This window comes from Falco naumanni, chromosome 4 (genome assembly GCF_017639655.2).
Source record: "Falco naumanni isolate bFalNau1 chromosome 4, bFalNau1.pat, whole genome shotgun sequence".
NCBI classification, from domain to species: domain Eukaryota; kingdom Metazoa; phylum Chordata; class Aves; order Falconiformes; family Falconidae; genus Falco; species Falco naumanni.
The window spans coordinates 73803858-73825942 of record NC_054057.1 but is presented as its reverse complement, the minus strand read 5'-3'; the positions used below and the strand labels follow the sequence as shown (position 1 = coordinate 73825942).

The 22085-nt window shown below is 39.2% G+C and overlaps 1 protein-coding gene across 4 annotated transcripts in view; it reads left to right on the top strand.

Annotated features, from left to right (window-relative positions):
• Positions 1 to 22085, top strand: part of LOC121088031 (katanin interacting protein) — a 65921-nt gene that overhangs the window by 31703 nt on the left and 12133 nt on the right. For all 4 annotated transcript variants that reach the window (XM_040593628.1, XM_040593629.1, XM_040593627.1 and 1 more), the window contains 8 exons: positions 3645 to 4376; positions 4940 to 5148; positions 8929 to 8992; positions 12477 to 12654; positions 15113 to 15278; positions 20133 to 20290; positions 20616 to 20680; positions 21865 to 21975. In XM_040593628.1, the coding sequence (XP_040449562.1) occupies positions 3645 to 4376; positions 4940 to 5148; positions 8929 to 8992; positions 12477 to 12654; positions 15113 to 15278; positions 20133 to 20290; positions 20616 to 20680; positions 21865 to 21975 (1683 nt within the window). The remainder of the gene's footprint in view (positions 1 to 3644; positions 4377 to 4939; positions 5149 to 8928; positions 8993 to 12476; positions 12655 to 15112; positions 15279 to 20132; positions 20291 to 20615; positions 20681 to 21864; positions 21976 to 22085) is intronic.

The window sequence follows — 22085 nt, the reverse complement described above, 5'->3', positions numbered from 1 at the left end:
TCTTACCCACAAGTTCTAGTTCGTCTTGCTTTTAACTAACATTTTTGCGTTTCTGTTGCTCAGGATCTATTTTTAATCTCCTCTGTTCAGTTTCAAGCCATGTGTCACTGACTTTTTTATTTTTGTTGGACCCTTCATACCTTTTCTTTGGCATCCTGTAAGACTTGACTCAAATGAAGATAGTCTGACAGAACAAGGACAACAAGCCCCAGAGAAATGGAAGAAGAGGTTACAAAAATACGAATTGAAATTTTGGGAGTGATTTAGCATCAGAAAAATGTACATGATAGTGTAGCTTGGTGTATACATTAAAGTTATGGTCGTAAGGGACTGGAAATATGCATAAGTGCAGGAATGCCAGCTCAAATATCAACAGCTTTGCAGACAGGTGAGGAAAATGGTTCTTTCTAAACTTAGAATATCTAAATTTTTTCTTCTCTGCCCATCTGTGAAGAAAACAATAATCTTATAAGTATGTCTGCAATTATACCTCAAAGAAGAAAAAAGTACGGAAGTAGTTGGAATAACTGCCTTCACCCACCCACTCACCACAGCCCTTTTGCTGTTTCACACATTTCACGGTACCTCTGTTATATTAAAAACTTGTCAACATTATGGAAAATATAAATAAGTCCCACCTTAGTATGGTTGTAAAAATGCTAAAAATTGAGAAGTTTTCATGTAAACTGTAAGATGAGGCTTATTATGATTCTAATTATACTGTTCTCTAATGTTGCTCAGAGCAGGTTTTTCTGGTGCTTAAAACTCCCAGTATGTGTTTGTCCCTGGGAAAATTGCATGCCATCGAGCAGCTTTTGTTCTCTCTGTGCTGTACTGTGCATGGTAAAGCCATCTTCGCAGTGGAGCTGAGTGAGCATTAACCACAGGGAAACAGTATTAAGCGTTTCCCTAAGAGTGGTGAATTCTAATTGGTACGGGGCTAGGGGAACTGCAGTTTCCCAGTAGCAGTATGTGACAATGGGGAGGCTGCACAAGCTCGTATGCAATGTCACAGCCCGCCTTTGGTCACTAAATGAAGAATAATGAGAACAACAGAAATTAAAACTAGCACATACATGCATATTTGGCTCGAGTTAATGTTGCTATAAAACCATACAATTTTTCTTTGATAACTAGTTTAATGTGCAAAGGAAATGATGGCAGTGTACTGATCAAATTTGCAAATAACATATAATTTGGGGTGTTATGAGTTAAGATTAAAGAACGGCACAGAAAGATGAGCTTGAGAACTGGAGTAATAGCTTTGGAATGCAATTCAATAGTACTGCTAGCAGGGTCATTTGCGGACTAATAACAAAAAATTAAGTTGTAAGCTGAGTAATCATCAATTGAAAATGACCGAGGAAGAGAAGGATCTTGGTTGAGTAGTTGGTAACAGATTGACTATGAAATGCTACTGTGACGCAGGCATGATTATAGTGATGCACTCTGAGGATGTATCAGCAGAGGCATTTCTGTTAGTTAGGGGAATATTAATATCTCAACACAGGCACTCGTGAGATGTCAGTTGCAAAACTGCAGTTCTGATCATCCATTTTCAGGAAAGCTGATTACAGAGTGGAACAGATACAGAAGAGAGCTTTTAGAATGATTTAGGTAATGAATTGTGTGATTGCAGCATGGAAATATGATTGCTATTTATAACTGCAGGAAGTAAAAATGAGATTAACACAACAGAGGGAGAAGAAAGGTAGTTTTTTTCCAAGCTAACGTTGCCTCAAATGTAGTTTACTGAAGTTCTGAGAGGAATTGTGTGGAGTGTGTTGCCATTGGAAGCAGGGCAAGGCACTTGGTGATTCAAGAAACCTGCCCTAAACCCATAGGGGAGGTGCACATTGCAGGTGTCATCATTTCTGGATGCTGGGATAGCATCCACCAAACAATCCTCTCAGGCATGCAGAAGACTGGGAATGTATCTGTAACATCTGCAAGCGGGATACCTTTGTTTTGCATGCAGAGTTTGTTCACGTGGCTCTAATAAAAATAACAAATTTTAGATTCTAAAAAAAAACCACCCAAACCCTGTAAGCCTTCAGCCATTGGCCTGTGGTTTTGGGCTATTCTCTGCTTTCATTTCAGAGCTCCACTTTTCCTGTTGTCACTTCTTAACATAGCTAACAAACCTGTTAACCTCCCGTTGACAGTAACTCCTGTTGAACTGCTGTAGAAGTGCTTCAAAGCTGTAATCTCTGTACTGCTTGAAGTATGTAATGTTTAAAATAAAAGGAAAAAAAGGGAAAAAACCTCCAAAACAAGGAAAACCAGTGGATGTCAAATACTCTTCTGTACATCCTCATTCTGAAATTTTCAAACTTTGACATTTTAAAGTGGTAAATATATATACAGTGTCATCTTCTTCAGGTAAATTGTGAGGCTCTGGGAAGTAGTTTGGGATCACCCACCTCATGAGTATCCATATGGATGATGGTTTGAACAAGGGAGTGACTTAAAAAGTCTGATGTTCTCTGAAGTATGTACCTCTGCTTCCTATCTGTATTCCCCTTGTGGGGTAAGGAGGAGTGGCCAGGTTGGTCTCCAGCCTTTCATTCTGGAAAACAACCCTCTTTTAGGTAGTTTCCCATCTGCTTTAAAATTCTTATTTTTATCTCGCTTGTGTATTGTAAATGATTATTGGCCACAGATAGATTAGGAACATTGCCTCTTTCCAGAAAGAAAGTTGAAAGTTAGTCTTGAGAAGTCTTTTGGGAAATTATTATTTTGCATTTTACAGCTATTGGCATTTATTCTTGATAACCATTTGTTTTAGTATACACTCAAGGACATTGTACAGAAGTAAAATCTAGCCCATGGGTCTGTAATTCTTTAGTACTCCACTTGCTTTTCTTCATTTATTTGAAGAAAATACATAAGTGACAGCTTTATTGAAAATCTTTGTTATTATCTGCTCTTAATTGTTTTGAGGTGGAAATTAAGCAGCTCCCAAGTGCAGTCACAAGGAGAGCACGCTTTGCTCCCACTGTGCCCCTCTAATTTGTCGTCTCCACTGCGTTCCCATTAGATCCTTTGTCATTATCCCCCTTCTACATCTCACTTGCTGAAAAGTGAGAAAAATATTTGGGTGTTACCTGCACAGAATGCAATGCTGACCTCATTCTTGTTGTACGCTGAACCTACGTCTTTTCTCATCACTTTTCTTTATATACTCGTGGCTGATTTTGACAGGAAGCCCTACCTTTTCTCTGTAATGCTTTATAAACGTCACCACTTCAGCCATTTCCAGCTGTTTGAAAGATGTTCTGCAGAAATGCAGACAGATGATTTAAACTGTCGTGACAGCCACATAATAAGTATCACTGGGCAAAATCCCAAGTTCTGTAAGCGTTGTGTCAAGGATTTGCAATCTCAAACTTGCATTTTGTATCTTGGCATGTGCTTTGCTCTTCAATAGTTAAAAACGATTGGTTTTGTTATGTCTAAATGGGGAAGGGAAATTGGAACATGTAGCCCTCATAATAGGGAGGCAACATAAGAGTGTTGCTGTAACAGAATTTCACAGTAAGGGAACACAAGTATGATCAGTGTAATTCTGGAAAGTTCGTGTTGTAGTGCTTTGCTTCCAGTCCTGTTGATACATTAAATGCCTGTGTAATGTTTTTTTCCAGATGAAGCGTTTTCGATCAAGGATATAGCAACTTCTAGAGCAAAGTGGCACAATGAACAAGAACACACGCTGCAGGAGTCCTGGAACTCCTTGGTAAAGTTTAATTATTCCCATCGTGGCCGAATCTCTAACATGGATTTTCAAGGGGATATTTTTGATGAGTTTCTCCATCAACAGAAAATCAACCGGCCTGGAGAATATCAGCAAGTGAGAAAAGAGGGACTACAAATGCTACTGAAAAGGCAAGAAGGAAATTCTGTGGAGGCACATGATGGAAATGATTTTAAAATTCCTGTTTTACCTTATGGAAAGCACTTGGTGATAGACATTCAAACAACATGGGGAGACAGACATTATGTTGGTCTTAATGGAATTGAAGTTTTCAGTTCTAAAGGAGAGCCTGTTCAGATTTCAAAAATAACAGCTGAACCACCTGATATAAATATTTTACCAGCTTATGGCAATGATCCCAGAATAATAACCAACCTAATTGATGGGGTAAATCGGACCCAGGATGATATGCATCTCTGGCTCGCACCATTTACCCCTGGAAAACCTCACTTCATCTTTATTGACTTTGTGAATTCCTGTCAAGTAGCTATGATTAGGATTTGGAATTATAATAAATCTCGCATACATTCTTTCAGAGGTGTGAAAGACATTATAATGTTGTTAGATGAACAATGCATCTTTAAAGGAGAAATTGCAAAAGCTTCAGGAACCTTGTCTGGAGGTATGCTATAATTTCTTGTTCTCTTTGTGGAAACAGCAGTACAATACAAATACATTTAGCTTGTTTGTTATCACTTTCCACTTCAAAGTAAGTGGCACTTTGTATAGTATTTAGTCCTTTTAATTTCAAAACATAATGCAAAACCCAGTAATGCGTTCTTCAATGATACTGTGAATTTAGCAGCATATAGAGTTAATCTCTACTCTTAACGATGTCTTAGCGACAAGACCATATATCAATAACATCATATAGTCACTAGACATTTAAAAGTTGCAGACTTTTACTTGTTCGCACAGATACGGTCTTCTGGAAAAGGTGATGGAGAAACTTTTTCCCCATTTTCTTTTATATGTATTTGAAATTTGACTGAGTTCTCTATTCTGCTGTGCAGTATAAGTTTGGGAATGAACATACTAATTATATCAGTTGTCAGTATCAATTTACCATATATTATCTTTAAACACTACTGCAAATTAAATGTAAAGAAGGACTGAAAATAGTTTTTATCACTCTATATATTCTTTTGTATGGTTTCTCCATTTAATTCTGTATATTGCCTCCAGCTCCAGAGCACTTCGGGGATACCATATTGTTTACTACCGATGATGACATTCTTGAAGCAATGTACTGCTATGATGAAACTTATCATGGAGAAATGGAAAATGCCAGCTCCTTGAGATATGAGGAAGAACTAAAGAGGCCAACAACTGCTGATAGGGAAGGAGATGAAAGACCTTTTACACAAGCAGGATCAAGAACAGGGGATCTACAGGTAGGGGCCTCCATGTTCAGAACTCCCTACAATGTCTTTTTGAAACATGACATGGAAGCAGTAGACACTGATTTCCATGATGGAGTAAAGCTCTGCAGAAGAACTAATGCAGCTATCTGTCTGTTTTGAAGATTACTTTTTTCACCAGCTCAATAATTTATGTGCGTTTTTTTTGGTCCAAAAGGTCCTTCAAATTGTTGTTTTTCTGATTAATTAATAAAACTACAAGGAAAATTATACCAGATTGTATGGTGGTTTGTTTTTTTTCTTTACTTCCTTGGACAGAGATTAGAGGAAGTTCTTTTTGATTTAGGTACTCCTGCAGGTTTATGCCACTGTCCGTGATTTTTATCATACATTTATTCATGTAATGAGTAGCTGTGCTCCCTGTCACTCCAAACCAAAGACTTTTCTGTGTTTTCCACACAAAGTATACTCTTACTTGTTTTTTCCTTCCTCCACGAATTAAGTATCCTAGGTGAGAAGGATCTCCCCCTGTCAAGTGTCCCCTAATTTTTACTCTTCCCTTTTTTGACTAGCATCTCCGCAGGTCTGTGTGCATTTTGCAGCATAAAAATGCCACTTTACTGTTCCATACAGTAGGTGTTTTACTGCTTGGAGGAAAGCCATATTTTCAAGCACTGGAGTCTTGCCTCAAACCATTCCAGCCCAACAGTCCAATGTCTGAGCTAAGATCCTGCAAGATTTTCTGCTCAGGATGGTGTGGGGCAGACTTTGACCTGATTTCCATCAAATCCTCTACCTTAGAATTTTCATGAGCACCTATTGCTGCTTCAATGATGTTATCTTTTTGTAGGGGTCACACTCTTACGTGTAAGTCTGTGAGGAGATCCAAAGCTGAATCAATCCAAATTCCAGCTGGTTCAGGTGAAGTGTTCCCAGTGATATATGGTTCCTAATGAGCCTTGTGCTGTTGTTAAGCCTTCCTGTTCTATCTTGTCCTCTTCTCCTGGTGGCTTATAAGACAAAGGGACATGCCATGACATTGGAATTTGATCTCACTATTAAGATCATGAGTCAGTGACTCTAATCCTTTTGACTTCTTCAGTGCTGGTTAACACTGGCAACAGTAATTTCAGTGTCATCTTTGTTTGTCGTATCTTAAACTGTTCAGGCACCTTACGCAATGCAGGATTCCATGAACACAAATTGAAGTTCACTGTTCTTTTCTTGATCGCTTGTTTATTGTGAGCATTCACCAGAAACTCTTACATTGCAGAAGCCTAGACGTGGCCTGTCTGGTCCTTACTCAGAGCCTCTGCCTTTTATTTTGCTCTTCATCTGTGACGCCCTTCATACTCCTTTTCTAACTCTGAAACATGCTGTATCAGCAATGCGATAACAGAAGCTATTGTGACTGAGCCATTGATCTCCCTGACATTCTGTATTTGTTGGTACCATCAAGATTTTGTAGACGGATGCTTATGCTATCAGAATGATGCAGATTACTAGATGATTTGTCTTGCCCAGCATTACGTTGGCATTCAGGCTAGTATTGGGCTTGAACAGTCTACCTGTCGATCATGCACCCTTTTTTCCTGTAGCATGTTCAGTGGATGAAGCAGAGTTACACTGCACTGTCTACAGAACTTTTCAGAAGCTCTTACGGGAGCATCTTAATTTCTTGTCAATATTATCCACAGTCATCTGTTTTTCCCATGAATTCAGTAATCCTTAACATGTCAGCCTTTATAGCAAGTCAGAGCTATTACTAGTGCACTTGACCCAACTCTGACTGTGGCTGATAGTGGATGCCTGCGGAGAATGTAAGAGCAGCGCAAACATGCAGTGGTGTTTCTCTGAAACACTCATCCAGCCCTTCGAAATTTGTCTCACAAGGACTCCTTGACTTAGCCTTTGTGTTTAGTAACCAGCCATAGATTATTTTTTTGTGTGTGTTAATTCATCCACTAGGTTTTTGAACCTGAGTGCACTTCTACAGCTTAACCATGCTCTGTGGTAAATTTCCCAGCTTAACTTGTGTAGCACAAAGAACCTCTTTCTGGTTGTCTCTAGCTTCACTTAATGTCCCCTAGTTTTTGTGTTGGAAGAAACTAAACAATTTTTTTCCATTTGCTTCTTCAAGACACTCAAAAGATTTATGCCCCTCTGTCACACTAAGTCTCTTTTCCAGAATGTTTAGTCCTACTTCAGTTATTCCTCACATGGAAGGTGCTATACAGTATGGTCAGATGTAGGACCAGGGAAATACTTTTTACTTTTTATTGCTTTTCCAACAACTCCTGTACTATGGTGGTATTTTGTTCTAGTCATAAGGTAGGAGCAAGCAAGTCACAGGTAGGAGCAAGCAGGCATAGTTGAAATTGTAGAAAATTAAACAATATCTGAAAGAAAAGATAGTGGGCACCAGTGGAATGAAAAGATCTGAATAGTCAAGAAAGGGGGAAGAGGGAGAAAAGGTAATAAGGTAGCTTGGCACAGATGGTTTACTGCCTGCAAGGGAGGGCGTTATTCTGCATTCCATAAAACCACTAGCTTTATTGTGTCCATGGGTTTTGATATTCAGTGGAGTTGCAAATTTTAATTCCCAGGCTGGTCTTTTGAAGTTGTTCTGAGGAGAAGGCATCAAGTATCTAAGATAGAGTCACAGTTTTGCAGGACAGGTACCCCCAGTAGAAGGGTTTTTTCCATCTTCTCTAGGTTGTCTGTGTGTGTTTATTTCAGTGCACACTTCTTGTTCAGTTTCATCCACTTAATTACAAGGACATTTGCTACTACATGGAATATGTTGCAGTCTGGGAACATACACATATAAGATCCAGGATGTCAATGGTTATCCTGCACAGCTCTAATATAACAGTAGGAGAAAAGCGTTGACAAGCCTTTTGGTTTTTTTAGGCACAATGTAGATCCATTTGATGTATTCTGGATGACAGGAAGTCTACTTCTAACGATGAATGAAGCTATAGAGAATGAGTCTGGACTTCTAATTTCCTGTTTGGCTTTTTGCTTACTAATGAGGATTGAACTGATGTTTTTGTAGGATTACTTATAATAATGCCAAGATTTCATTCTAATCTGCTGTTGTTTTGTTTGGAGTCCAGTACTGTATCTGTAAAGATTGTTTTCATCATATGTAGTATTTTTACAATTACCTACAGTGTATATAATTAGCCATTTCATCATGCTCACTCAATGAAATGAAGTCAGTCTGCAACCTCTGCAGTTGTCTTTACTACCCTAATTGCCCCAGTATGATCAGCAGAATTTGTCATCTGTTTATTCACTTTCTGGTTTGCCATTTTGAATAACATAGGCTATTATTAATTAGTATTGTCAAAGAACAAATGTAAGCTTTTGGGCAAGTTTGCTTATTTGCTCTGCCTCTTGGTTCTTCTTGTCTCTGCAACATATTTGCCATGTGTTACAAATACAGCACATTATCAGTTGCTAATTGCAGTCTGCAGGTAAGTGAGACTGACTTAAGAATTTCAGCCTCTTTGAGAACAGGTAGCCCACACTAGGGAGTCTCCTGTTTAACACTTCAGTGTGCACTAACAACAAAAAACCCCTAACAGTTTTGACTTTATAAGGAGCCCTATGATCTACATTTTGGGGCATATTTCCCATTATTTGCAGGACACCCTGGATGGTGGGGCAAAGGGGAGATTGATATACAAAAGGCTGGATGCAAAAAACCTGCCCAAAACTAAAGAAACAGACAAGTCCACACACACGCACACACTTTATAAACAGTATGTCTGTTATATGTATATGATGCACCTGTTTACTTCTTAGGTTCAAGAGCCAGACCCTCTCTCTGAATGTATACCCAAGGAATCAGGAATATTTACTGGAAAATGTAAGTTCTTACATTTACTTCTTGCTTAATCTCCCTCCCCCTTAACATGTTATCAAGGAGGATTTGATTTGTCAGAGCTGTACGGAACTTTGTGACAGATGTCAGGTCTAGTATAAAGAAGAGTAATTGAATATTTAAGGCAGAAGCTTTGTTTACTATGGCATTTAGAATATTATGTCGTAACAGTTGGCTTTTAATCTCAGAAAAATAGCACTAGCTGTTTGCCTAGTCCCTGAATGGGATTTGTAATAGCTGTGTCCCTTACCCAGTAATTCTTTCCCAATCCTACATATTTCTGTACACTGACTTAATTTCTCAGATCTGATGGGCAACGGAAACCCTACAGTAAAGCTATACCAGAATGTTATATCCATACTTAAAGTACCTGATTTCTTTATCCTGTACAAAAACAGATCTATGTGGGCCTTTAAGTTATTGCCAGAGAACTTCTGGACAGCCCAGAGGTTTTGGTATCAGCTCCTGGTCGTTCGACCAGCACAAGAGAAATCTGGTTCTTGGGCCTGGCATAAAGTCCTCAGCAACCTGTGCTGTGCTCTCTGCAAATATACACAGTGCTGTGCCTTAGTCACACGTCTGTGATCTGTGACCCATGAAGGATATCTGGATCTGTGAACTTTTTATCTATGAGCATGTCTATGAGCAATTCATACCTGTGAACTTAAGATGCCTTTCCCTCCTCCCATTTCTCAAAGTGGGTGAAAAAAGTGTAGTGAGGGTGTGATTCAGAGCTCAGCAGGTATAGTTTGTGACACTGACAAGACATTGTTAATCAGACTAACTTGTCCCTATCACACATAGGTCCTGAGTTCTATGAGTTCTTGCAGGGAAAGAGCTGAAGAAAGCTAGCTGCATTTAAGGGAGGCTTTCCATGCCTTATGAAATGCAAAACAAACTCCAACTTAGTCTCTTAAACAGAAAAAACCGCCATTAATTGCTACAAGGGCCTGTCTATGTAAATGACCTTGCACAAAAACAACTAGAGGCTACAGCCTCATTTTTGCCAATGATTTCTGCATACCCTGCCCTGCCTGTGTATATTGTTCCTTGTTCTTCTTATTTTGTGGGGTGGTCCCTTAGACCTGGAGTGAGAGTCCTTTTGCTGCTTCTTGTTTTGGGAAATTACTGGAAATTGTGCAAAACTTAGGATCAGTACTGCCTTTTCATCTGGGAATCCTGGTAATAAATTGTGCATGGAGTCACTGAGGATTTATATCTTTGGCCTGTTGTAGGTAGTTTTCATCTCTTTCATCCTGTTGCCAGTCATGATGTAAAGGAGAAATAGTGCCTCAGAGTGTGATGGTCACTGGTACGAAGTCCAGCTAGTGGCTAGTTACTAGAGGTGTCCCTCAGGGAACAGTACTACTATAGTCTGCACTGCTCAGTGTCTTCTTTTTGAAAGAACTTGGTTGATGGGATAGAGTACAGTCACAGCAAGGTTGTGGGTGATACCAAGCAGAGGGGAGTGGTTGATATGCTGGAGGGCAAGGCTGTTCTTCAGAGGTACCTCAGCAAGCTGGAGAAATGGTAACATGTTACCCAGCGTAACCTCATGAAGTTCAGGGCAAGTGCAAAGTGTGGGAGGTAATAATGTGTGCTGCAGGCCAGGCTGGGGGCCAGCTAGCTAAAAAAGCAGCTTTGCATTGAAGGGCCTAAAGTCCTTCGAAGACCACAAACTGAACCAGCCAGCAGTGCCGCCTTGCAGTAAAGGCAGCCAGCTGCCTCCTGGGATGCAAAAATAAGAGTGCAGCCAGCAGGGCAAGGAAGGGGATTCTGCTTGTGTGCAGCTGCGTTTGGAGTATGGGGTTCGGTATGGAGCTCCCTAGAACAAGAAGAAATTTGACATTACTGGTGTGGGTCCAGTGGAGGAGGGTGACCAAGATGGTCAGGCAGCTGGCGTACCTGGCATGTGAGAGAAACGTGGGAGGGCTGGGTTGGTTTGTTCATCCTGCAGAAGAGAAGATAAGGTGAGGGGAGATCTTCTTGCTACCTATAGCCTATCAGAAGGGCATAGAAAGGAGAGGTCCAGGCCATTCTCAGGCATCGACATAGGATCGGGTTGAGAGGCAGCTGAGTCAATGAGGTAGAAGACAAGAACTGCCAACTGGTATTAGGAAATCTTTTTCACCCTGAGGGTAGGGTTGAGAGAGCTTTTGAAATCTGCCAGCCTTGAGAACCTTCAGATTTCCGCTGGATAAGCTCCCAAGAGACCTGATGTAACGGATGTGCTCTGAGCTTGGAGTTGGACTAGAGACCTCCAGAGGTCCCTTCCACCCTGCATCAATCTGAGATTCTATGAAGGCATTGGCATGGTGATGTGAATAATAAACCTTGTGTGTAGCTGCTTTACTCAGTCTTTTCCCTTTTGTTTCTAAATATACGAGAACTCTTGCATGCTCGTACACTGAGTTTCGTTTTAGCAATGGCCTTGGGAATAGCGTCTAATAGCAATGTAGCCATAGCTCCAGACTTGTCAGCTAATAGAACTATTTATTTCTTAGCGTCCTTGCAAATGCTAATGAGATCTTACACCCAAGTGAATTTATGTGCATATCAAGGCTTAGTCTCGCGTAAATTGCTACGGCTATTTAGAGGTAATTGGGCTGGATGGCTTAATAGGTTTAATGCTTGTTTGTTTTACAGGGCATCATGACTACTGGTGCTTCTTTACACATTATCCAACCTGATTATTTCTGGGCTTCTGTAATGTGTGAAACAAAAGATGTTTTTAATTTACAGTGATAGATTTTTGCGGAACCTGACCAGATTGAAATATTACTTGTTATATCTGTATATGCTATTTATATTTTTTCAGTAAGGTGTGAAACAGGTGGATCTGAAGATACACATACAATCTTTTGTCTGCCCAGTTTTTCTTTTGTATTTATTTTCTGGGGATGCAGGCTAATCAACATTGCTGTTTTCACTAATGCTGTTCCACTAAAATGCATCCATGTGTCCACTTCTGACATGAAGATAGTAACTTAAATGCGTTAGTAAACCAACTATGAGTTGATGTTCTCTGACAATTTATGGATTTATGAGAGACTGGATTTATATGAATCTATGTAGTCACTTAGCTGGCAAAAGATGATGGATAGGCTTCAGACTAATAGGTCTTCTCTGTGTCTGCATAATCACAAAATCTTTCATGTAACTGCTTAAATTTATCATTTAATTACCGTCAGTCTACAATCTAAGTAATGAGACACTTGGTAATGTGCTTGATCAGGAGCTGTACAGTTACAAGTGAACAAGATGTTGGTGCCCCACTAAAGGGGTCTAATACATGTGGAGGCAGGTGTGCAGACCAGGACATATCCAATACAGCATATAAAGTTATTTAGTCTAAACACAGTACATATAATGTTAATCACTGGGGCTTGCATGCAGTCTTATATTGTCTCCTTACTTCAAACTAGTAAGTATGTGTATAGATATATTAAACTTATATTCTTTTATATAGGCCTGCAACTGAATTTTACCATGACCTGGGGAGACTCTCATTACCTTGGACTGACAGGATTTGAAGTGATAGGAAAGAATGGTCATGCATTACAAATAAATACAGAACAGATTTCTGCTTCACCCCAAGACTTAAATGATCTTCCGGAGTATACAGGAGATTCCAGAACATTAGAAAAGTAAGTAGCAAAAGAGTTAGATTGTCCAAGCATTTCGGCACCATTCTTTTTCTTTTATTTTTTTTCTTTGTGCCTGTTGTTTCCACCAATAGTTTTGGAAATTTATCAATTTTAGCATTTTACATGAGACTTTTTAAAGTGACAGAATTATATAAGCTTTTATTATGTTAACACATGTTAATGTGAACATGATTTTCATACCGTCACTGCTCATTCTTGGAATGCTACTCGGGAACAGCCTGTTGTAGAAACATGAATAAGATGTTTCCAAAAGACTGTGTTTGAGTTAGGAGATTGTGATATGCCCAGTTGGTATCTCTGCTAACAACTTTCCAGGCAGAAATGTGGGTGCTCTGTAGCATCTGTCTGTGCATATGCAGTGATATTTAGGCAGGATTTCTGGATGATTTCAAGACAAATTTTCAAGTTAGCCAAGGGTGAGGGTGTATTAAGGTGTCATTCTTTTGGCAATTCTGCAGCTTTTGTAAAATTTTTTTTGTTATTAAAATGAAGTTTTATTCATTGACAGTATACTTCCTCAAATTAACTTGTACCTCCTGAATGGCAGCAGTACAGAAATCATATGCTATGGGTCTGGAGAGGACTCAGCATTTGGATGCTACTGAAGTTGCATCCTGTTGTTTCCAAGTCATATCTCCATTTTTAAAGGGTATTCTCAGATGTAATCCTGTCCTCTGGCATATTTATGGTCTGTGAATAAGTTTATGAATTAGGGCTTCTCTTTTCAAGATCTTTGTTGAGTCTTCCTTAGAATGCTGTATTTATCCACAGTTCTTTGTAATTTCTGCCAATCTGACTAATACAGATGTCAAGTTTACTTGTATGTAATTCCTTGGTTCTTCTGCCTATTTGTATGAAAAAGTCTTCTGTAGACGTCAAGATCTAAGAAATCATCCCATGAGATCCCCTGTGATGAAGAGTTTCTGGTGGTGGAGTCTCTGTAAGTCTCTCCATACTCCACTGTGATGCACCCAGATGCAAAGAATTCATTTAGCTTTTCTGTTGGTGTTTTATCTTCTCTGAATGCTCCTTTTACTGCCTAGTCATCTGTTGATCCTACAGAATTTCTGGCAGGCTTTCTGCTCCTGATGTATTTGAGGAATTTTATTTATGGTACCTTTTGCTTGCTAGCCTTCATACTCTTTTTTTGGCCTGTGCATACGCATTTAGCCTTCCAGAGTTTATGATCCTATCCATTTAGGGTTTTTTGATCATGAATTTTGTTGAAAGATGGCGTGTAATAACTTTCTTTATCCTGCCACTGAGCCAGGCTGGCTTTGATTTTTCAAGTCCTCCCTCTTTCTAACATCTTTCTTAGTAAGTGGGATTCATTTTTCTGTGTTTCCAGTATAATATCCCTTAATATTCTCCCTGCTGTGTGTAACGTTTTTATTTTATTTTGTTGCCTTTTCTTTTTTTTTTTTTTTTACATCATCATTTTTGTGTAAAAACCTGTTTGGGCACAAGAAATAGGGGCTTTTTTGACTTTTGATATTTCTGCAAGCATGTTGAATTTGAGTGCACTGCAGTGCTCTTCAGCTCTAGCATTTGGAGTAAGTCCTGTGTGCTATTCAGGACCAAGTCAAGGATTATATCTTCTCTCATGGGCTCCCTAATCAGTTCCTCTCTGAAAGGGTAATTATTCAAATCTTTTTCTTTAAGGAACTGCCAAGTCTGGCACTCATTCTTCCATTAAACTTTTAAATAAATAGTAAGTACACAGGGCAGTGTACCAAAGTAATTACAGAGGACAATTAGTTTATATTCTCCTTTACTCCATCTTTGTATGCTGTAGTTTGTGGTAGGAGAATGTCAGGATTCCAAAATGAGGAAATAATGGAATTAACTTTATCTAGTCAGCCTGAAGTCTGTGCTATTATGAAAAGACATTGTCATCCTGGTACAAAGCTTTTTGGAAAAGTAGGAATGTGCCAACCTGTGTGCATGAAGAAGGATGTGAAGAAACTCTGCTCCTTCTCTGGGTTATCCAGCTACCATCCAGCAACTTGTTGGATTCGGTGTGGTTGCTTTGGCATAGTAACACACACCAGTTCAGGCATGGTACTATATTAATAAATTATATTGTGTCTGGGCCTTAGAGTTTTGCCTTTGGCCATTTTGGTACAAAGGTAGTTGAGCTTTCCTCTACCGGCTCCTGTTCACACAGGGAAAACCTAAGGATTTTTCTGTTTTTCCTCAGGGAGACCCAACTAAAGGAAATACTGTCTGTTCCCCACCCCACCCCACCCCACGTCTTTAGTTCAGCAATTGCATATTATTTTTGATGTTTACTGTGCTTTTTAATTGCGTACACATGGGCACATTAAGCCCTGGAAGCAGGATCTAGAAAAAAAATAACACCTAGTAAAGTACCTGATTTTCATGAGAAAAGCAGGCTTTTCCTTTTTTTGCAGCTAATGGATTTTTCTCTTTGAAGGTTAATAGATGGGACTAATATCACAGTAGAAGATGACCATATGTGGCTTGTTCCCTTCTCTTTTGGAGAAGATCATCTGCTCACAATCCATTTTGATAAAATTGAAAGTATTGCAGGGCTTCGCTTTTGGAACTATAATAAATCTCCAGAGGATACCTATAGAGGGGTAAGTAAAAGAAAAGGAGCACTGCCAGCAAAAATATACGACAGTGCATTGGAAAATTGGTACTGTGATAAATGAATATAGCTGCCTTAATGGAACACCATAAATCTTTCTAGATTGTCTGAGTCTGAATTTTGTGGCAGGTGTAATGCATTTCTGTCTCCACAAACAGCAAATATTGAAAAAAAGCCAGAGATAGTTTAAAGAAATCTTCACAGCTGATTTTTCTAAGAGACACATACAACAGCACATATTATTTTCAAAATACATGATTCTGAAGTGGTATCCCTCGGTATCTAGTACTTAGGCCTACCATATGATTCTTTATTTCTTGGAACACAGGGAGTGAGAGAGCACAGACGGTTCTCTAACAGAAATTCTGTTTAGGTAAGTTACAGAAGGCCAGTCAATCAGTCTTTTCCAAGAAGCAAGAAGAGTCTCTAGAACCCTAACATTTATTAGGGAAAGCTGACATCTTCAAACGGTTTGGCTGAAGTAGTTTAGCTAAAACTGTCTCACATACCTCCTCTCTTCTTTTTCCAAATAGCTTGGTTTGTATTTTTTTTCTTATTGAATACTGGGAATTGACTGGCAATTGATACCTGGTAGAGGTCATGTTACATCTTGCTGGCACTCTGAGTTTTGCTGTCCCTCATTTCTCTGGTTTTTCTCAGAAGCTATACGTACGCTTGTAATGATAATGAAGAAGTAGTTGCTGTTCACAGCACAGACAGTTTAGGAATCCATTTGTTTCCAGATCTTCCCCTTCATGTGTAACTGTTGCATTCTTGATGTCTAGACTCAGTCAGTAGATAAGAAGAAAAATGTTGGTATGTATTAAACCAGGGAGAGACAGGACAAGGACAAAAAGGGTCACTAAAGTTCTGGAAGAAATTTTAGAATTGAAGTTGGAGGCACAGATCCTTCATATGATTGGGCAAGATAGTGGCAAAAGTGGCAGAACTGCTTCTTTGTGTAAATTTACCTTCCAGGAATTGCTTTAATATGAAAACTACATAAATGCATGGAGAGGTGTTTCTTCTCCACAACAGAGCCCTGTCATCTTTTAGTATCAGCATGGGGTGTTGAGTGCCAAAGGCTGGCCAAAGACTCCCAGAGGGCCAGAGTGTAAGTTCTTTAATTTAAGCCACAAATGATCTACAGATTTTAACATACGGCACCTGGTTTTGTAATACATTGCATTAACCCAACATGTTTGACACATGGGAGGGTTCAGGAGCATGGTGAGCTGCCCATCTAAACATAACCCCTGTATAACAACTAGGGATTTTTAGTAAAATCTGTGTCCTAGTTTTGTCTGGGATGAGGTTCATTTTCTTCCTAGTAGCTGGTACAGCGCTGTGTTTTGGATTTAGTGTGAGAATAATGTTGGTCACACCCCGATGTTTTAGTTGTTGCTGAGCAGTGCTTACTCCAAGTCTCAGACTTTTCATCTTCTCATGCTGCCCTGCCAGCGAGCAGGCTGGGGGGCACAAGGAGCTGGGAGGGGACACAGCCAGGACAGCTGACCCCAGCTGGCCAAGGGGATGTTCCAGACCATATGATTTTATGCTGAACCATAAAACTGGGGGGACTTGCCTGGGGGGTGGCAGTCCCCCGCTGGGGGACTGGCTGGATGTCGGTCAGCGGGTGGTAGGCAATTGCATTGTGCATCACTTCTTTTGTATATTTTTTTATCATTATTATTATTTTCCCTCCCTTTTCTGTCCTATTAAACCGGTTTTATCTCAACCCACGAATTTTACCTTTTTTTTCAGTTCTCTCCCCCATCCCACTGGAGAGAGGGAGTGAACGGCTGTGTGTTCAGCTGCCTGCTGGGTTAAAACACAACAATCTGTTACTTACTTGGTATGATTTGGCATAAAGAAAGGACTCTTCCCTGTGAGAGTGGCACAGCTCTGGGACAGGATGTAGTGATAAGAAACTTTCAAAACTAAATTTGACAAAGCCCAGAGCAACCTGATTTACCTATTCAGGCTGCTCTGCTCTGAGCAGGAGCTGTGACTGGAGACATGCAGAAGGCCCTTCCAACCTAAATCTTCCTGTGATTCTGTGTACAAAATGCAATATGAAGAACTGTCTCTTAGGTGGTGATGTGGAATGTTTTTGACTACTGTTGTAAGCCCAAGCTTCTCCAAGGCAGAACAGGGGAGAAAAGTTTGAACATGAATTTTCATACCAAATCAACAAACTGTGTGTGTGTCACAGTTATTAAAAGGAGGAAAAGAAACAGCTAAATCCCTAAACCCTAACATGGAATTTGGTCTTTGGAGGCCAAACCAAGAAAGAAGGGAAGGTATATTTTCACAGTTTACTTTGCTAGGTAGAAAAAAGAGGTGAGTCTGATGAAGTGTGCATGCAGGTGGCACACCTGGAAGTCCTGTAACAGTTAGTGCTTACAATTTAGATGAGGAGTTCATCCCTCAGTCCTGTAAAAGGATGAAATAAATTATTTGGGAAACTGAAGATGCAAGGTATCTGCTGGGTCACAGTAAAGAGGCTTTAGACTGCAAACCTAGGGCATCATGACATCTGTCTGTTGAAGTATTGCTGTTCCTGCTAAGAAACAGTCCTGGGTATGAGATATAATGCTTTTGCCAGGCAGCTGTAGACTGGTGGCTTCTATTCACAGCTTTAGAATGAGAGGGTAATGGCAGTGAACTGTCAAAATGAAGGCTTGCGTGCTATTTCCAGCTGTATGAAAAATTACCTTGTGAAAGCTTTGTTATGTGATTTGTAAAATGCTATGTGTGACGGTTGAGTGCCTTCTCAGATGATGAAAATTACTTAGAAATGAGGGCTGTAAGGGCACATAAATATAAGCAGCTGTGGTATAATAGGTAAGATTTCATCTCTAAGTCTCTAGACTTCCCATTCAATACGTGTTTCCTAAACTAAAGTGTATTTCAGTGGATTTTTCACTACCTCTCCTTAGCCTGGCAGACTGATTCAGCTGGAAAGTAGCATGCAGAAGGGTTTCTGATATGAAAAAGATATTTCCTTTCTTTGCTCCCAAGCATATAAAAAGCGAAACCAGAAATCGTTATTTCTCCATGCTTGGTACTCACACATTCTCTCCTAATTAATCTTCATGCTGTTTGAAAATGAACTGAGCACCTCCTTAAGTCTAGTACAATACCTAAGGTTTGCAAATAAGAAAAATTTTGTGTAAAAAAAAAAAAATACTGAAAATTATTTGCTTTTGGGAAATTGCATGTGTAAGTTACTGAAATTGTAACTGAATAAAAAAATCATTTACAAATGGAAAAAGTATGAAAACTGTTATGAGTATCAGGCAAATAATAATATATAGACTACAGAAAACACTGAATGTTTTTAAGTTCTCCTTAGATAGACACCTGAAATGGGAATTTTAACTATAAATATTGCATATAGATTTTTAATAGAAATCCTAATAATGAAAATTAAGTATTTGGCTACAAAACTAAGGTAACCACAAATTATCACGTATACATCAGTCAGTACAAAATCCAAAGATTATAAAACTGACTCATATTACCTTTAGACTAAATTAAGTCTTTTGTTAACTAAGTGAAACAATTTTGGTTCAGTCCATTAATCAGCAAGCTTTAATCACAGTGCCAGTTTTAAGGTCATCTTGTTATGTTTTACAGGTATCGTTCCTTCCTTAACCAGTAGTTAGTGGAAGACTCAGTGCAATAAATGCTGCTTGTTTTTAACATTAGTTATATTTAACATATTTCAGGGCAAGATGCAGTGATAATTATTGCTGCATGATTGAATTTTTATGTGCCTGGGATCATGCATACACCAGATGGTGCTAATGGGGGAGGGTGAAGGGGCCAGAACTCCTGCATCATCTGAATAAGTATGCCTGAATTATTTAGTTTAATCTTCAGAGATTGCATAAAACCTGCATGCATCTATGACGTGGACAAGGCTCAATTCTTTCTGCCTGGTATGGGTACCTCTTCTTTATTCATATGCCCTTAGGTTGCATAAGGACTGCTTGGCAGATGAGTTTGCATCATCCTGGAAAGTCCAAGTGCCACCTGCCACAAAGATAAATAGAACTGGTGAAACACTGACTTTCTCTAAATGCAACAGAGATACAAAAAGAAACTGCTCTTGAGAGACCCCCAAGTTATATGATTTTTTAAAGGCTAGCTGCAGCCAGTGCTGAGCAATCAGACCTGATCTAGCAGTGTGTTCAGGTGCATGATGACTGTCTCCTCAAATCACCTTTGTGACATGTTCTGGCCTCAAAGCTGTCTGTCCATTCTGTTGATGTGTGTATGTATTGCTGCAGGCTCAGGAATCTTGGAATCATAGGATCATTTAGGTTGGAAAGGACCTTTAAGATCATCAAATCAAACCATAAGCCTAACCCTGCCAAGCCCACCACTAACCCACGTCTCTAAGCTCCACATTTACATGTCTTTTAAATACCTCCAGGGATGATGACTCAACCGCTTCCCTGGGCAGAGCCTGTTCCAGTGCTTAACAACCTGAAGCTTCAGTTTGTTGAGATCTAGTGGGACCCAGTAATTGAAGGATCTCTTCAATACTTTTTTTTTTTTCCCTTTTTCCCCCAAATCCTCACCTCTCCCATCCCCATCAGTGTCAGCTGTGATGCTTTGAATTGCATACCACAGGCTGCAACTGCTATCTGCTGGTTTGGGCTTTGTTTTTGCCAAAGGAAGTCATACTACAGAGCAATGAAACAAATATAACAAAATCACTGAAATGATTTCAGCCTGTGAAGTGAATGCAATTGTTTTGGATCTATTTTATTTTATGTAATATCATTTCATGTCATGTAATCTTATGTTATGTTATGTTATTTTAAACAAGGCTAAGGTAGTGCATGTGTTGCTGGATGGTCACAGCATCTCCCCACCAGAAGGCTTTCTTATCCGCAAGGGACCAGGCAACTGCCATTTTGACTTTGCCCAAGAAATTATCTTTCTTGACTATCTGCAGCCCCAGCTGACTAATAAAGTACAAAGGAGGTAAACTGGGATGTTTTTGTTATCTGAACCACGCAATGTCTCTTAACTGTTTAGTATTTTTTCATATTCTCTGTTGAAACCAGTTGTATGAGGCACCTGGATGAAAATACAGAGCATTTGGAGAAAAATGCTTAATTGGGTTTTAACTATATACTGTTAACAAGATTTCATTGAGATTAGAGGACAAGCTAGTCCATAATTGCAGGTGGTGGGGTAGGGGGTGGTGTTTGTGAAAGCTTAGTTCTTTGGTTTTGTTCTCTTCTTTTCTGAATGAGCCAAAGGTGCATAAAGAAACTGTTTTGTCTGGGTTTTTTTTTTTTGGCAGGACTGCTTCAAAGAGAATGGAACAAGCTAGTATGGACTATGAAGCACCATTAATGCCATGTGGTTGTATCCTTCTCTGTCGTTTTCTTACTTGTTATGTAGAATATTTTAGTTATATACTGTGGTTATCAGTCCTGACCTTTTTTGAATCCAACAGGTTTTGGTGCTTTAAGAAATTAACAAGATAGCAAGAATATGAGAAAGGCTTCCATTAAGTATGGATTAAGAATAAATAAATAAATAAAAACATAACATATGTATGAACTGTTTTCAGATATCCTGGTAGCTTTTTGGCCTGCCTTTTATAATCCACCCAAGCTAGAGCTAAAGCTCAGTTAGTGTAGTATCCAGCAAGCCTATCAAAGCTAGAAGTAGTCTTCATATTTTTGCGTATGTTTGAACGTTTGTCTCATTTTATATCTTCATTAAAGTTGACCAGAACTGTGTAATATTTTTGCCATTTTTCTTTATGTTGGTGGCTTTTTAAGCCTAGGTTTTCCTAGATAAGTACAGCCTTTTCTGATAATACTTACTGTTACGTCATCAATCTATTTGATGGGCTTTTTAAATCCATTAGATTATTCTAACCAAGTGTGGAGAGAATGAAGTCTCAGCAATATGAAGTTCCTGCTGGTTTCATGAAAATCAGTGTCTGGGTAGAGCAAAGAGGTACAAATGACTGCTCCATTACAGAAATGGACAGCACAGGCTCCATCATTACCTGTTGTGCCATTCAGTGTAGGGGAGTATTTTCTGCCCAGTTATCACCCATATAATTCAAAACCAGGCAAAGGAACATTCAGGAAACATTAAGGCAGTTAAGGCTCCACATGGGAGCTGTGGTGTTAAAAACTTGCAGTGTACAAGAAGGTAAGACACACACTGAAAAGATTCAGTAGTTCATCTGATGGAAGAACGTATATGAACATACATATACATGAACTTGTATATGTGTAAACAATTACAGACTTCTGCCTAGTTGTGTCACCTGCAGATGATCATTTCTACATGTATTATCAGTGTTAGAAAAGGCAGTCTTCTTCTCTTAAAATAGTTTTATTCAGAGAGTTTTAAGACATAGTAAAGTCAGAAGTGAAAAACATATTTTTTTTCGCTCCTGTAAACTGCTAATAAGAGTGTCTGACATAGAGATATGGGCTGCACAATAATTTTTGAAACTGCAACTTAAATAGTCTCTTAGGACAAAGTATCAGTATTGAAATTTTCCTTAACAGCTTTTTGCTTTTCAGTTGTTTTCCAGTTTCAGCTTTTGACAAGTTGGGGCGATCCATACTACATTGGATTGAATGGACTTGAGTTGTTCAATGAACACGGAGACCAAATCGTACTGACGGAAAACAGTATCCTTCTAATGACCAAGTGCCTCTATCCTTGCTTGCTCCCTGGCAAATTATCATATAGCATTGCTTGCTGCTTTTTCCAAATTGCCGGTTTATCCCCTATGATTACT